At 42.7% G+C, this 15,284-nt stretch overlaps 4 protein-coding genes across 6 annotated transcripts; 3 read left to right on the forward strand and 1 right to left on the reverse strand.

Annotated features, from left to right (window-relative positions):
- Positions 1–469: 469 nt before the first annotated feature.
- Positions 470–2,970, forward strand: LOC147304144 (lactose-binding lectin l-2-like). 2 transcript variants are annotated; one of them, XM_086280407.1, is made up of 2 exons: positions 470–672; positions 1,053–2,970. In XM_086280407.1, the coding sequence occupies exons 1-2, from the start codon at positions 585–587 to the stop codon at positions 1,499–1,501; spliced, it is 537 nt and encodes a 178-aa protein (XP_086136533.1). In that variant the 5' UTR covers positions 470–584; the 3' UTR covers positions 1,502–2,970. The 2 variants fall into 2 exon arrangements, with proteins under 2 accessions (XP_086136533.1, XP_086136534.1); XM_086280408.1 differs by having other exon boundaries at positions 1,068–2,970.
- Positions 2,672–9,585, forward strand: LOC147304145 (uncharacterized). The gene is made up of 3 exons (XM_086279497.1): positions 2,672–2,716; positions 8,249–8,686; positions 8,923–9,585. Exons 1-3 carry the CDS (start codon positions 2,672–2,674, stop codon positions 9,583–9,585), a joined length of 1,146 nt encoding a protein of 381 aa, XP_086135623.1.
- Positions 9,586–9,686: 101 nt separating this feature from the next.
- On the reverse strand, positions 9,687–11,874 carry LOC147304146 (uncharacterized). Of its 2 annotated transcripts, XM_086280601.1 has the most exons (3): positions 11,557–11,874; positions 11,272–11,399; positions 9,687–11,022 (listed from the first exon to the last, which is right to left on the reverse strand). In XM_086280601.1, the coding sequence occupies exons 1-3, from the start codon at positions 11,789–11,791 to the stop codon at positions 9,847–9,849; spliced, it is 1,539 nt and encodes a 512-aa protein (XP_086136727.1). In that variant the 5' UTR covers positions 11,792–11,874; the 3' UTR covers positions 9,687–9,846. The 2 variants fall into 2 exon arrangements, with proteins under 2 accessions (XP_086136727.1, XP_086136726.1); XM_086280600.1 differs by lacking the exon at positions 11,557–11,874 and having other exon boundaries at positions 9,687–11,108; positions 11,259–11,546.
- Positions 11,875–13,548: 1,674 nt separating this feature from the next.
- LOC147304147 (galactose-specific lectin nattectin-like) lies at positions 13,549–14,736 on the forward strand. Its single transcript, XM_086279498.1, has 2 exons — positions 13,549–13,758; positions 14,420–14,736. The coding sequence occupies exons 1-2, from the start codon at positions 13,671–13,673 to the stop codon at positions 14,734–14,736; spliced, it is 405 nt and encodes a 134-aa protein (XP_086135624.1). The 5' UTR covers positions 13,549–13,670.
- Positions 14,737–15,284: the final 548 nt, after the last annotated feature.

Consider the following 15,284-nt stretch of genomic DNA (forward strand, 5'->3'; position numbering starts at 1 on the left):
CTTTAAGACGATCACACAAACCTCTCACGAGTGCCAAATATCTGCAGGACAGTGTAGCTGACACAGCAGTGGTAATGATCTGCTTTTAGATTAGTCTGGTTACTGCAGGGGTTTTATTTTGGATGCTTTACAACTGTAATAGACACAAGGGTGAAGTGAAGTAAATCTACTAAACCAAAGGTGCTAATAGTTGATCTATTTTGTCATTTACTGCCATAGGAGAGTCACATATCTCTGGGTCCAGTACTAAGAGAGGATCCTCTTGATTGTGTGGAGTTCATTCTGTCTTTGTGTAATGGAGCAACTCAGGAGTTTTTACCTGTTAGAGCACTGACCTGTCCTGTTTGATTAGTCATTCTGCTGATAACGCCTTTATGGTGCAATACATACAAATCACACAGCAAAAAAACAAACAACATTTGTTCCTGTTTTTGGAATTTGATCTTTTTTTTTCTGGTTTGTGTTTAGTTTGAAAACACCCTCTCAGACAGCTATAGAAGAAAGCAGCTCCAACTCTGTGCAGGAATCCCGTACAAAGAAGCTTCAGCAGCTCTTCATCAAAGGTTGAGACTTAAAGCTCCAACATGATCTTGCTCCTCTTCTTGTTCAGTCTGGCTCTGGGTGCTCCTTCTGAGACTCATTCTGATGGAAGTGAATTGGAGCTACAACTTGGTAACCATCCCATATTCTGACTCTTCCCTCCCCTCCTTTATTTCAGCTTTGTGTGTGTGTGTGTGTGTGTGTGTGTGTGTGTGTGTGTGTGTGTGTGTGTGTGTGTGTGTTTTTATTATCTTAATTACATTTTAGTCAAACACATAGATTTTTTTCTGCATGTCAGCTGGGTTCTACTATACTGTATAATTATGATAAAGTCCTGCCTGTAAACATAATAAGAGCAGCTTACTTCACTGCATGTTTTAACTTTCACCATGTCAGCTGTGCAGACATGCTTTTCTGATATTCTTCAGAGGTTAGATCAAAGAAAAATGTCAGTCACACTGACAAAAACAGTTATTGTTTGTTTTTCATTTCATTTATTGTTGTTCTGACAGCTGTGTCTTCTTCAGATGACCACAGAGTTCAACTAGTGCAAGGAAGCTGTCCCCTGTTCTGGTACAGTTTCAATGGCCGCTGCTACAAATATGTGGCCACACACATGAGCTGGGCTGATGCAGAGCTCTACTGTGTGTCACAGCGAGCCAACCTGGTGTCTATCCACAGCCAGGAGGAAGAGGAGTTTGTTAAATCTTTGATTAAGAACTTTGACCATGCTGAGGGATGGACCTGGATTGGACTGAGTGACCTCCATAAAGAAGGCAGATGGATGTGGTCTGATGGTTGTGCAGTGAGTTTCGTCTACTGGCATGCAGGACAACCAGACAACGCAGGAACAAATGAACACTGTGGTCAGACTAACGTGTTTGAAGCAAAGAAGTGGAATGATCACCAGTGTTCTCTCAATTTAGCTTCTGTTTGTGCAACACGGATAAACTGCCCTTAGAAACTGAAAAATACTTTTAATCTGCACTATTTGGGTTGGAACGATGCAGAACTGTGTTCTGGTTCCTTCAGTTAATGAGCAACTCAGTCTGATAGACAGATGAACGTGTATTACTGGGAATGAGTTAATTTGTTGTGTACTGCAGCCTGGTGTTGAGTCCACTGACAGAGACACTTTATAAGTAACAAGAAAATAAGACATCTGACGGCTCGCTTATCTGAACATGATATGCTGCTGAACTATGTTCTTCTGAAGTGTCTTGAAAAACAAACTGTAGAAACGTGTTATTTTTAGTGATGAACTGTGCTGGGCTGCTCCACTGCAGGCTGTGGTGTTCATGGTCAATGTTAGGATATACATCAAGGATAAGAGACATGAATTTATATTTAGAGTGATGAAACTGATTAGTTCAACTCACCAATTTACTTTTTATACCAGCTTTAGGCTCTCAAGGAAATTAGTTTGTAAAGCATCTGCTCATATCTTGTTGAATTCAGACCTTCTCTGCAGGTCACCAAATTATCAAATCAAATCAAATCACTTTTATTGTCACATCACATGTGCAGGTACACTGGTACAGCACATGTGAGTGAAATTCTTGTGTGCGAGCTTCACAAGCAACAGAGTTGTGCAAAATACAATAATGTAAACAAGCAAAATACAAGAATGGCTACATCTGAAACTAATAAATATATGTACAATATATAATAGTATATGCATTTCTGGATGTGTATACTAAATATTTTTCTACACGTGTGTGTGTGTGTGTGTGTGTGTGTGTGTGTGTGTGTGTGTGTGTGTGTGTGTGTGTGTACATATTTTACAAATTAAATAGAGTACCCTTATACTACCCTAAGTATCTGGACTTTGCTGTAGTTTTATTGTATCATAAAGGTCCTTCATTGGCAAAGTGGAACATTTAGATCAGATCTTAAAACGTGAGCTCTTCACTCCTTTTTTGTTACAGAAGGCCAACGTAGAGTCACTAGAAAAACATAGTCATGCGCTTTCAACTATCAGCTTTCATTGTCAGAAATGTCATTTTAAAAATCTTAAGTAAACTTTTATGGTGGGAGTTAAGATGAGAGCTGTAGAAAGCTGATGAAGCTGATGAAGAAAGCTTTAAGGCTGGACTTCACATTTTAGGATAGAAAGCGACAAACTCCCAACATGAGTGTCGGATATCTGCAGGACAGCCTAGCTGGCACAGCAGTGGTAATGATCTGCTTTAGTTTAAAAGTCTATGGTTTTGTTTAGTTTGGCTTATTTAAAAAATGTAATAGACACAAGAGCATTTAAACATTTGTACACACTGCAAATAAAGTGGCAAAGTACAAGCAAAAATTAAAGATTAAGTGTATAACTCTTACAGTTACATAGACAGTCTTTCTTTTTATTGACTCTGAACAGGCCGGCCACAATCACTTCATTTATATGTGTTCACTGCAATAAAAAGTGTGCACAAGGTTTGTTTTGGATTTGTTTACTGAGAATGATCGCACACTTCTATTTCCTCTTCCTGGTATAGTAACCTATTCTGTTAAGCATTTTGCTGATGATGTGATTTTATAATATAATAAATCAATAAATACTCAGTCAAACAAACAGTGAAGTTCTCTGGAAAAGGCCAGAGCTCAACACGTGTCAATAAGTAGTTAAGTGATGTCTTTGAGTTGTGGATAATTTTACCAAAACACACTTAAATCAGTTTTGCAAAAAAAGACTAAAAGTTCAACGATGATCTCATAAATAAATAATATGTCTGTCCTGAGGCTTTTGTTAGAAATGAAGTAAGCTAACAAACACTAGGAAAGACAAGCAGTTTCATTCATATGGACTTCACTATGAGTTTAATTTCCAGCTGTTTTGCTTTTCTTTTTTGAAAAACAGAGCTTACTTATACTGGACCCATCCTACTGTCTCTTTCTCCTGCTGAGGTCCAGTTCTAGGCTCAGCATCAGCTGGGAGCACGTGCACGTGCACCTGGACCAAACCAAAACATGAAATAAGGAGGGGGGAGGCTGACTGGATATTATTGTTGTTGCCAAAAACAAAGCTACATTAATCATCCTCTCTGTTGTAGCTCAGGTCTGTTTTTTGATACTGCAATTATTTGGATTAATATTAATAAGATGTGACCAAAAATACTTTTATAAACTGCTCAATGTCATGATGCCAGAGTTTTCTAATGACATGTAGCTTTTGTGACAAGGATTTAACTGTCACGGTTCTGGGTCCGTTGGACCCAGTATTTTGAGTTTATTATGTTTTGGTTTATTTTTGCATTATGGATTGTTTTCTGATGTTCTGGTGCTTTGTTTATTATTATCATTATAGATCTGTTTCTGTTATTCTTGGTGAGGGATCAGTTCTTAGGTTTTGGGTTCTCATGTGTGTTGCAGTTTCTGTTCAGTGTCTAGTCTGTCTCTCAGTGTCATGTCTGCATCTGGTTTAGTAATTCTTGTTTCCTGTCTTATTGTGAAAGTCTTTGTCTTATGTTAGTGTGTGCAGCTTAGCTCCCCCGTCTCGTTAGCCCTGATCTCCCCCAGCTGTGTCTCCCTTCTGTTGCCCATTCCCTCATTACTACCCTGTGTATTTAAGCCCTGTGTTTTCCCATGCTCGGTGTCGTGTCGTACCATCAGATTATGCCTGTGTGTTTCTGTTCTCCATATTCCATGTTCACTTCATGTTTTGCTTTCGTACCAGCAATAAAGCTGAGGTCTTTGAGTTTCAAGTTAGTGTCTGAGTCCTGCGTTTGGATCCTCCTCTCCGCCTGCCCGCACACAGAGCCCTGACATACTGCATGATACTGCAATTATTTGGATTAATATTAATAAGATGTGACCAAAAATACTTTTATAAACTGCTCAATGTCATGATGCCAGAGTTTTCTAATGACATGTAGCTTTTGTGACAGCTGGTTTGATATCATGATAAATATCACACATATCCAACAGGTGTGTATCAATCTGAATGCATGAAAACATTATTAGTGTACTTACTACTATTACTATAATTACTGCATAGAGTAAAAAGTAAGTATTTCTGTCTCTCTCCTTTTGCATACTTGCACAGAGGCAGTCAGGCGATATTCAATATGCAATCAAATAATAAATGAGTTTATTGATATCCATTGATGTCTATATAAAGCATTGTGAGATCACAAAAAGCTTGATAAAGACTAAATGTATTCAAAAATCATGCAGTTTGTGGGGATAGGTTAAGTGACTAATCTAAATTGCCCATAAGTGTGAATGCAGGAGGGAAAGTGGTTGTCTCTCTCTCTGTGTGTTAGCCCTGCGACAGACTGGCGACCTGTCCAGGGTGTACCCCGCCTCTCGCCGTATGACACCTGGGATAGGTTCCAGCCCCCCCCCCCCCCCCCCCCCCCCCCCCAACCCTGAAAAGAATAAGCAGAAGCGAATGGATGGATGGATGGATGGATGGTATTCAAAAATCCATCTATAAACCAAAGGTCCGCATTATGTTATTTAATTCATTTTAAAATTTGTATTTACTTCAACTTTACTGGCTGCCATAGCAGAGTCACATATCTCTGTCTGGGCTGAGAGGATCCTTCTGAGAGGGGAGAGTTCAATCTGTCTTTGTTTACTGGAGCAGCTCAGGAGTTTCTATTTGGTCCTTCCTGTTAGAGATCTGATTCACCCTGTTTGATTAATCATTATGCTGATATAGCTTTGTGGTACCATAAACATACAGTGGGGCAAAAAAGTATTTAGTCAGCCACCGATTGTCCAAGTTCCCCCACTTAAAATGATGACAGAGGTCAGTAATTTGCACCAGAGGTACACTTCAACTGTGAGAGACAGAATGTGAAAAAAAAAATCCATGAATCCACATGGTAGGATTTGTAAAGAATTTATTCGTAAATCAGGGTGGAAAATAAGTATTTAGTCAATAACAAAAATACAACTCAATACTTTGTAACATAACCTTTGTTGGCAATAACAGAGGTCAAACGTTTACTATAGGTCTTTACCAGGTTTGCACACACAGTAGCTGGTATTTTGGCCCATTCCTCCATGCAGATCTTCTCGAGAGCAGTGATGTTTTGGGGCTGTCGCCGAGCAACACGGACTTTCGACTCCCGCCACAGATTTTCTATGGGGTTGAGGTCTGGAGACTGGCTAGGCCACTCCAGGACTTTCAAATGCTTCTTACGGAGACACTCCTTTGTTGCCCGGGCAACAAATGGATCATTGTCATGTTGGAAGACCCAGCCTTGTTTCATCTTCAAAGTTCTCACTGATGGAAGGAGGTTTTGGCTCAAAATCTCACGATACATGGCCCCATTCATTCTGTCCTTAACACGGATCAGTCGTCCTGTCTCCTTGGCAGAAAAACAGCCCCATAGCATGATGTTTCCACCCCCATGCTTCACAGTAGGTATGGTGTTCTTGGGATGCAACTCAGTATTCTTCTTCCTCCAAACACGACGAGTTGAGTTTATACCAAAAAGTTCTACTTTGGTTTCATCTGACCACATGACGTTCTCCCAATCCTCTGCTGTATCATCCATGTGCTCTCTGGCAAACTTCAGACGGGCCTGGACATGCACTGGCTTCAGCAGCGGAACACGTCTGGCACTGCGGGATTTGATTCCCTGCCGTTGTAGTGTGTTACTGATGGTGACCTTTGTTACTTTGGTCCCAGCTCTCTGCAGGTCATTCACCAGGTCCCCCCGTGTGGTTCTGGGATCCTTGCTCACCGTTCTCATGATCATTTTGACCCCACGGGATGAGATCTTGCGTGGAGCCCCAGATCGAGGGAGATTATCAGTGGTCTTGTATGTCTTCCATTTTCTGATGATTGCTCCCACAGTTGATTTTTTCACACCAAGCTGCTTGCCTATTGTAGATTCACTCTTCCCAGTCTGGTGCAGGTCTACAATACTTTTCCTGGTGTCCTTCGAAAGCTCTTTGGTCTTGGCCATGGCGGAGTTTGGAGTCTGACTGTTTGAGGCTGTGGACAGGTGTCTTTTATACAGATGAGGAGTTCAAACAGGTGCCATTCATACAGGTAACAAGTGGGGGACAGAAAAGCTTCTTACAGAAGACGTTACAGGTCTGTGAGAGCCAGAGATTTTCCTTGTTTGAGGTGACCAAATACTTATTTTCCACCCTGATTTACGAATAAATTCTTTACAAATCCTACCATGTGGATTCATGGATTTTTTTTTTCACATTCTGTCTCTCACAGTTGAAGTGTACCTCTGGTGCAAATTACTGACCTCTGTCATCATTTTAAGTGGGGGAACTTGCACAATCGGTGGCTGACTAAATACTTTTTTGCCCCACTGTAAATTACACATCAGCTCAGTTCATTGGACTGCTACAGAGAGGCCAAGTACAGGTTCACTAAAGAAGTGGACATTGCTAAACATCAGCACTCTGAGAAGATGCAGCAGCAGATCTCAGAGAATGACTCGGCCTCTGTGTGGAAAGGTTTTAGGAATATCACCAACTACAAGCCTAAAACCCCCCACTCCACTGATGACTTGCTCTTGGCCAACACCCTCAACGACTTTTACTGCCGTTTTGACGAGCCATCAGGCAGCCTTCACACCTCCAACGGCCCCAACAAAAGAGACACTTTGGACACTCATTCCCCCACCTCTCCCCCCTCCAGGGCTTTGGAGTTGACGTCACGCCACAATGCATTGTGGGAGCGCAGCTCCATTTTCGGGGTCTACGAATCAAAACAAACACACTGTGTTGGAACGACGACGACAAGAAACACGCTTAAAAACAGCTAAAAAAGAAAACGGACGGTATAGAGACCGATTGCGTCCAGAGGTGAAGCAGCGGTACTTGAAAAAAATAGAGTGCATCGCAAATCTGGACCCATATGAAATACGGCAGTGGAGTAAAGACCCAGACGACTTACCGCCACTGTCCTACCCCGATATCTTCACGTATCTTGTTTGTGGAGTAAGCGCTTACACAGCGAACCAGTTTCATAATTACAAGTCACTGGAGGCGCACATCCAATTTACAAATGGCTGGGCGCAAGATTTGGCTATTTTCAAGCCGCCAAACTCTGAGTACGTCGTCATTCATACCAAAGTAAGTCAGCTGGAGTGCATCGAGTGAAATAGCCATTTTCCACCCCCCACCATAATTAATGTTATACATTTATCATTGAACTGCTAAAATATCGTTATCATATTATATGCCCGTAATTGTAAAGTACATGCAAATTAACACATTGATAATCGGGCAAATTATTAACGCCAATTTGTGTCCTTCCTGTCTCATTTCATTTATTGTCTTTACATCAACCAATCAAGTCACTCCATTCGATGTTTGATCGCAATTTCTATAACTTCCGAGACCACCAACGATGATATTATTCAGCTATAAAGTGTGATGTGAACATATTTAGAACTTACCGGAATGAAAATGTCTTGAGCACACCAACTGATATCTGGAGACGGAACAGAACTTGATATCAGCTCGTCTCACGGCTGCTATCCAGGCTAGACGCCTTCGTTTGGTAATATCCGATACATGAGCTCCTTCATGTTGCTTCCAGGTTGGGAAAGCATAAAAAGACAATCGAAACTTATTCCCGTGCCGGTCGTAAGATCGAACATTGCAGCCGACCGCACAGCAAGTACGAACCATGGCTATGCTTTCGCTCCTTACTTAGACCCCCAAAATGGCGGATCGGGCCAAATTCCTTTCCACGCCCACCCCCGTGACATCACGCTCCAAAGCCCTATAGGGCTTCGGAGTTGACGTCACGCCGCAATGCATTGTGGGAGCGCAGCTCCATTTTCGGGGTCTACGATCCAAACAAATACACTGTATTGGAACGGCGACTACGACAAGAAACATGCTTAAAAACAGCTCGAAAGAAAACGGACGGTATAGAGATCGATTGCGTCCAGAGGCGAAGCAGCGGTATTTGAAAAAAATAGAGTGCATCGCAAATCTGGACCCATACGACATACGGCAGTGGAGTAAAGACCCAGACGACTTACCGCCACTGTCCTACCCCGATATCTTCACCTATCTTGTTTGTGGAGTAAGTGCTTACACTGCGAACCAGTTTCGTAATTACAAGTCACTGGAGGCGCACATCCAATTTACAAATGGCTGGGTGCAAGATTTGGCTATTTTCAAGCCGCCAAAATCTGAGTACGTCGTCATTCATACCAAGGTAAGTCAGCTGGAGTGCATCGAGTGACATAGCCATTTTCCACCCCCCACCATAATTAATGTTAACTCTTTATCATTGAACTGTTAAAATATCGTTATCATATTATGTGCCCATAATTGTATAGTAGATGCAAATTAACACATTGATAATCGGGCAAATTATTAACGCCAATCAGTGTCCTCCCTGTCTCATTTCATTTATTGTCTTTACATCAACCTTGTCCTTGCATGTTACAGGTACTGCACTCCCAAAGATTGAATGAACCTGCATTACGACCATGGGTAATTGTAAGCACCACAGGGAAGGTCGAAACTGCACACTGCACCTGTATGGCCGGAGTTGCTGAGACCTGCACCCATGTCGCTGCACTTCTGTTTAAAGTGGAGGCAACAGTGAGGATACGTGGCACAAAGACAGTCACAGATGAACCAGCCTACTGGGTTTTGCCGGGGAACACAACCAAGATACAGCCAGAGGTTGGCCATAACATTGACTTTACATCTTCAGCAGCACAAAAAAAGACTCTTGATGAAAATATAAACGGACCGTCTGTGGTGAAAGGCAGAAGAAGCCGTCCTTCAAAAAGAAAGATTCCCTCTGCTACGTTTGAGGAGTTGTCACCAGTGTTAGACACACTTCAAAAACACAATAAAGCAGTGTGTTTGTCTGGATTGGAGAAATACTACACATCACACACTGTACAGTCATCCACATTACCACTGTCTCTGGCGTGTTTGCACAGCACAGGTGCACAGTCCCTTGGCCTTACCGAGCTACAACTGCACTGCGTAAAGTACATAAACACAGCTAAAGTAACTGAAGAACAGGCAGAAGCTATTGAGGAACGCACAAGACTGCAACACAAGAGCCCAGAATGTTTTTTGTCAGAAGTGCATTGAAATATGTATAACTTGATTTCAAACGTGCAGCACTTACCATGTACCAATTGTCAAAGTGTGAAATAAAGAGTGCAAAGCAGTTATTTGTTATCTTGCTTTTATTATAACGTAATTTTAGTGAAACAAAGAGTCCAAAGTGATGATAAACTTTCGCTTATAGTATACAGGTACAGAAATGGTTACATAACGCAATGTCAATGTGTTCATACAGTCACACATACAAAAAACTAAAAAGGTTTTCCTTTTTTAAACAATTATTAATTAACAAGTACAAGTCTCATGTGTGCCTGGTTTCACTACCACACTGGGGCACATGTTAACCAAAACACAACACACCCTCACAATTTTATCAAGGAAGGTAACGTCTTCACCCTCACATGGAAGAAGAGAACGGATTGGCATGGTAGTATGTAGCATTTTGAATTTGTTGCGCAAACTGCCAATTACTCGTTCAACATGGATTCTTAGGTGTGCAATGGCTCGTGTATTTTCTATGTCCTTGGCATCTAGTTGACAGAAGCCCCTTGTAAATGCTGGGATCTTTACCTCCGCACACATCATTCCCACCGCATCTCTGATGTCAAAGCCTCTGTCAGCCAAAACTACATCCCCTGGTAACAGCTTGTTAAGTATGCCACATTGCTCTGTGATGTGTTTATCTGATGCACGGCCCCCCCACCCCTTAGAAATGAATGAAATTGCACCTTGTGGAGTAATCCCGATCAGATATTTCATGGTGTGTGTACCCTTGTAGTGTGAGTACGTTTGAGCACGAGCCTTTAAATTAGATGGTCGTTCTGTACGAATTTCAAAACAGTCTACAATGATGGCTACACGATTTCCAAAAGTGTCCGTAAATTGTGGTGGCATTGTTGCTTGCAAACAGTGCCTCTCTGGCCAGTGTACAAGTATTCCAAAGCGAGCATGCAACACGTCAATTGTATCAGAAAAGACAGAAGAAAGAGTTTTGTAGGAGACATTGAATAGATAACTAAGATGCTGGACAGGAAGATCAAGTCTAAGTCGCATAAGTGTGAGTAAAAGCATTTGGAAATGCGACAGTTTCTTTGATGCTGGTAGGAAAGCTTTTACATTCTCGAGCATGGACATAAAAATAGCAAAACAAGTAAAACCGGTGTAATATTTCACTTTTTCCGTGTCACCCTTTAAAAAGTTTTCATTCAGCTCTGTCTTGTCCAACTTTGATTTAAGCTTTCTGTTCTCCTCCAGCAGCCGGTTTATTTCTGCTCTGCTCTGTACACAGTGCACACAATCATTTGTCAGTTGTTGATCTTCTGTCTGTTTCTCTCTGATATCAATGTTTTCTGCATCAGCACCCGTTACCTCTGCTTCTACTTGTCCAGCACAAATTTGTCCCTCAGCCAAAATAACAAGGTTGTTATGGTGTTGCTCTTCGGTGGTGTCCATCTCTGGCTGCTCTTCTGTGGTAACTTCTGCTGAGGCTTCACCTTGACATTCTGCTGAGGCTTCACCTTCACACTCTGCTGCTCCATTGTCAAAGCCTGTCCAATAAAAAGAGTGCAAATACACAAGGGAACTTTTAAATGGTTTATACATTAAGGCCGTATGAATACTCAAAAATGTTTGTGTTAATTGACTAAGATCAACTTTTAAAATAAGAGACTGTGGCTGGGGGTGCGGTTGTCGTTTACCTCCAAATAGTACTTTATTTTGTTGACGTTGTGTTCGCCTCCTGTGACGGTCTGAATGTGATGTTCGGATTTCGGAGTGCCCCATGTGTAGCGTTGGTACCCAGTCTGGATTTGTTTGATCCATTTCATAGGCAGGCTTCCCTACAGTTGTGCGAAACAATTAGCGAATCGTTACATAGCACATATGTCTGCAAAGTCACTCCATTCGATGTTTGATCGCAATTTCTATAACTTCCGAGACCATCAACGGTAATATTATTCAGCTATAAAGTGTGATAAGAACATATTTAGAACTTACCGGAATGAAAATGTCGTGAGCACACCAGCTGATATCTGGAGACGTAACAGAACTTGATATCAGCTCGTCTCACGGCTGCTATCCAGGCTAGACGCCTTCGTTTGGTAACATCCGATACATGAGCTCCTTCACGTTGCTTCCAGGTTGGGAAAGCATAAAAAGACAATCCAACCTTATTCCCATGCCGGTCGTAAGATCGAACATTGCAGCCGAGCACACAGCAAGTACGAACCATGGCTATGCTATCGCTCCTAGCTTAGACCCCCAAAATGGTGAATCGGGCCAAAATCCTTTCCACGCCCACCCCCGTGACATCACGCTCCGAAGCCCTATAGCCATCACCACCATCAAACACTTCACCTACAACACCCCCCTCCTCACCCCACACAAAGGAGGATTTCACACCACCTCACCACCTCCTCCCACCACAACTCTTCATATTCATGAAGCAGGTGTGAGGAAGCATGTCATGTGCCTGCCTGCTTCAAGTCCGCTACCATAATCCCTGTCCCCAAGAAACCTAGGATCACTGGACTAAATGACTAAAGACCTGTGGCTCCGACATCTGTGGTCATGAAGTCATTTGAGCGCCTGGTTCTCTCCTACCTCAAGACCCTCACGGCCCCCCTCCTGGACCCCCTGCAGTTTGCATACAGAGCCAACAGGTCTGTAGATGACGCCATCAACATGGCTCTACACTTCATCCTGCAGCATCTGGACTCCCCAGGAACCTACGCCAGGATCCTGTTTGTGGACTTCAGCTCTGCCTTCAACACCATCCTTCCAGACCATCTCCGAGGCAAGCTTTCCCAGATGAATGTGCCTGATCCCATCTGCCGGTGGATCACCGACTTCCTGACGGACAGGAAGCAGCATGTGAGGCTGGGAAAGAATGTCTCGGACTCTCGGACCATCAGCACCGGCTCCCCTCAGGGCTGTGTTCTTTCTCCTCTGCTCTTCTCTCTGTACACCAACTGCTGCACCTCCACCCACCAGTCTGTCAAGCTAATCAAGTTTGCAGATGACACCACCGTTATTGGACTCATCTCGGACGGGGATGAGTCTGCCTACAGGTGGGAGGTTGAACGTCTGGTGTCCTGGTGCAGCCACAACAACCTGGTGCTGAATGCCCAGAAGACAGTGGAGATTATTGTGGACTTCAGGAAGCACACAGCCCCACTCCCCCCCATCATCCTGACTGACACCCTCATCACCTCTGTGGACTCATTCCGCTTCCTGGGTACCACCATCACCCAGGACCTGAAGTGGGAGCCCACCATCACCTCCGTCATTAAGAAAGCCCAGCAGAGGATGTACTTCCTGAGGCAGCTGAAGAAATTCAACCTGCCAACACGGACGATGATGCAATTCTACACCGCAATCATCGAGTCCATCCTCACCTCCTCCATCACCGTGTGGTACGCTGGAGCCACTATCAGGGACAAACAGAGACTGCAGCGTGTTGTGCGCTCTGCTGAGAAGGTGATTGGCTGCAGACTCCCATCTCTGCAGGACCTGTACACCTCCAGGACACTGAGGCGTGCAGCTCGGATCTCAGCTGACCCTTCTCACCCCGGACACAGTCTGTTTGACCTGCTCCCCTCAGGCAGGAGGCTCCGGTCCATTCGCACCAGGACCTCTCGCCATAAGAACAGTTTCTTCCCCTCTGCTGTTGGACACATGAACAATAACCGTATGACTGTTCCCACCACTAACACATGACCCTACGCTGTGTTCACTGCATCATTCCATGTTTGGCACTGATCACCACCTGCACTCATGTATATATCTATCTACTTAGCACTTTTAATTCTTATTCTTATTTTTATTTTCATGTCTATTTAAGCGTTATATGACAGTATGTTTGCACTAAGCACCGCAGCAATTTCCTAATGTTGTAAACCTGCTCAACATTTGGCAATAAAACCCTTTCTGATTCTGATTCTGATGTATTTTTCTGGCTCATTTTTAGTGTTATTGTTTAGAGTGGGGTGAAAACACCCTCTCAGGCAGCTATAAAAGAAAGCAGCTCCAACTCTCTGCAGAAATCTGAGCATCTTGTACAAAGAAGCTTCAGCAGCTCCTCATCACACTTTGAGACTTAAAGCTCCAACATGATCTTGCTCCTCTTCCTGCTCGGTCTGGCTCTGGGTGCTCCTTCTGAGTCTCCTTCTGATGAAAATGAAGTAAAGCTCCAACTTGGTAACTTTTTTTGTGCATTTTTTTTTGTCTTTTTAATATTATTTAGCAAATAATAGATTTTAAATGCACCTTTATCATGTTTCTTGTTTTGTTTTGCTCAGGATAAATATGTGTTAGTGTAATTGGGGATACATGCATTAATTTGGTTCCACGTTTCAAACCTCCAGCAGAACCAGGCTCAGACAGGAGCAGCCATTTGCTGTGACTGGTGGAACTTTAGGCCTCATCAAAAAGAAAAGCTTAATATTAAAAGTAGATTATTGATTATCTGTGTCCTTAATCCAAACTGGCTGATTACACATTAGAGGAGGCTTAAAGCGGAAGGCTCTGCCTCCCATTCTACTTTTAATTAACCTCAAAACCACAAGTAAACCAGCAGTCTGAGAGCAAAGTACTCCATTGCTCTTAAAATAAGACGTAGCCTGAGTATTTAATACCTTGTATGTGAGGAGAAGGATTTTAAATTTTAATCTGGATTTAGCAGGGAGCTGATGCAGAGAAGCTAATATGTAATGTTTCTTTCTATTCCCTGAAGTACATACAGAAAAGCAGCCTGACACCAGGTCTCACCTTTAGGATATTAGCAGTACAGATCAGGTTTCTTCTGTTACTAAAAAACAAATCATGATCTTTTTCCTCTTCTTGTTTCTGTCTTTTTCAGATGACCGAGCAGTGAAGCTGCAGCATGGAAACTGTCCCCCGTTCTGGTGGAGCTTCAACGGCCGCTGCTATACGTATGTAGCTACACTGATGAGCTGGTCTGATGCAGAGTTCCACTGTTTGTCACAGGGAGCCAACCTGGTGTCCATCCACAACATGGAGGAAGAGAACTTTGTCAGATCCTTGATCAGGAACTTTGATCGTGCTCAGAGAGCCTCTTGGATTGGACTCAGTGATGTTCACAGAGAGGGCAGATGGATGTGGTCTGATGGCTCTGTGGTAGGTTTTGTTAACTGGAATGCAGGCGAGCTGCTGTAAAACTGTGTCAGTTTTACACAGTGTGTATGTGGGGTTTTTTTTTGTAGACTATTCTTCTAACTCTTAACAGCTTAACAGACTGCTAACATGTATTCAAAAGGCTATATTTGTTATTTATTTGTAGTAAACTGAAACACATTACTAAAAAAATCTATTCTAAGATTCATGTGACACATGACTGTTAAGTTAGGTAGAACTTCAAGGGACATGAAGTTCTTTGCTGACCTGTTCATCATCTTTGTAGCTGTGCAAAAGCAAAAGCTTTATTCAATTTCATATTATGACAACTACGACAACCACTCTGAAGTTTATAAACAAAAACAAGACACTGGGTGTCAATTTAGGGATCTACAGTTCTCAGCTAACACTCTGACTCTGAAAGTGAGTCAAAGGAGTGAGTCTGACTCATGAAGTTCAAGTACACTTCTAGTTTAACATTTGAGAACAGCAGCGGAGCACTGACCTGTTCTTCTGCTGACTGTGTCAATATGGCTCGTAAACTGAGACAAATTATCTCCAGGAACAGCTGTTCAATAGAAGACAATAAA

This window comes from Aulonocara sp. 'chitande type north' Nkhata Bay, linkage group LG22 (assembly GCF_057382095.1).
Source record: "Aulonocara sp. 'chitande type north' Nkhata Bay isolate Kocher_YH1m ecotype deep benthic linkage group LG22, A_spYH_male_GT1.1, whole genome shotgun sequence".
Classification (NCBI taxonomy): Eukaryota; Metazoa; Chordata; class Actinopteri; order Cichliformes; family Cichlidae; genus Aulonocara; species Aulonocara sp. 'chitande type north' Nkhata Bay.

Bases quoted from the DNA above. Each gene is read 5' to 3' on its own strand.
- LOC147304144 (XM_086280407.1), top strand. From the start codon at position 585: ATGATCTTGCTCCTCTTCTTGTTCAGTCTGGCTCTGGGTGCTCCTTCT. The intron at 673-1,052 runs GTAACCATCCCA...TTGTTCTGACAG, and splicing joins TGAATTGGAGCTACAACTTG to CTGTGTCTTCTTCAGATGAC.
- LOC147304145 (XM_086279497.1), top strand. From the start codon at position 2,672: ATGAGTGTCGGATATCTGCAGGACAGCCTAGCTGGCACAGCAGTG. The intron at 2,717-8,248 runs GTAATGATCTGC...AAAGCCCTATAG, and splicing joins GCCTAGCTGGCACAGCAGTG to GGCTTCGGAGTTGACGTCAC. The intron at 8,687-8,922 runs GTAAGTCAGCTG...TGCATGTTACAG, and splicing joins ACGTCGTCATTCATACCAAG to GTACTGCACTCCCAAAGATT.
- LOC147304146 (XM_086280601.1), bottom strand. From the start codon at position 11,791: ATGGTTCGTACTTGCTGTGTGCTCGGCTGCAATGTTCGATCTTACGAC. The intron at 11,400-11,556 runs GTAAGTTCTAAA...GCACAACTGTAG, and splicing joins CTCACGACATTTTCATTCCG to GGAAGCCTGCCTATGAAATG. The intron at 11,023-11,271 runs GTACTATTTGGA...ACCACAGAAGAG, and splicing joins CACAACGTCAACAAAATAAA to CAGCCAGAGATGGACACCAC.
- LOC147304147 (XM_086279498.1), top strand. From the start codon at position 13,671: ATGATCTTGCTCCTCTTCCTGCTCGGTCTGGCTCTGGGTGCTCCTTCT. The intron at 13,759-14,419 runs GTAACTTTTTTT...TGTCTTTTTCAG, and splicing joins TGAAGTAAAGCTCCAACTTG to ATGACCGAGCAGTGAAGCTG.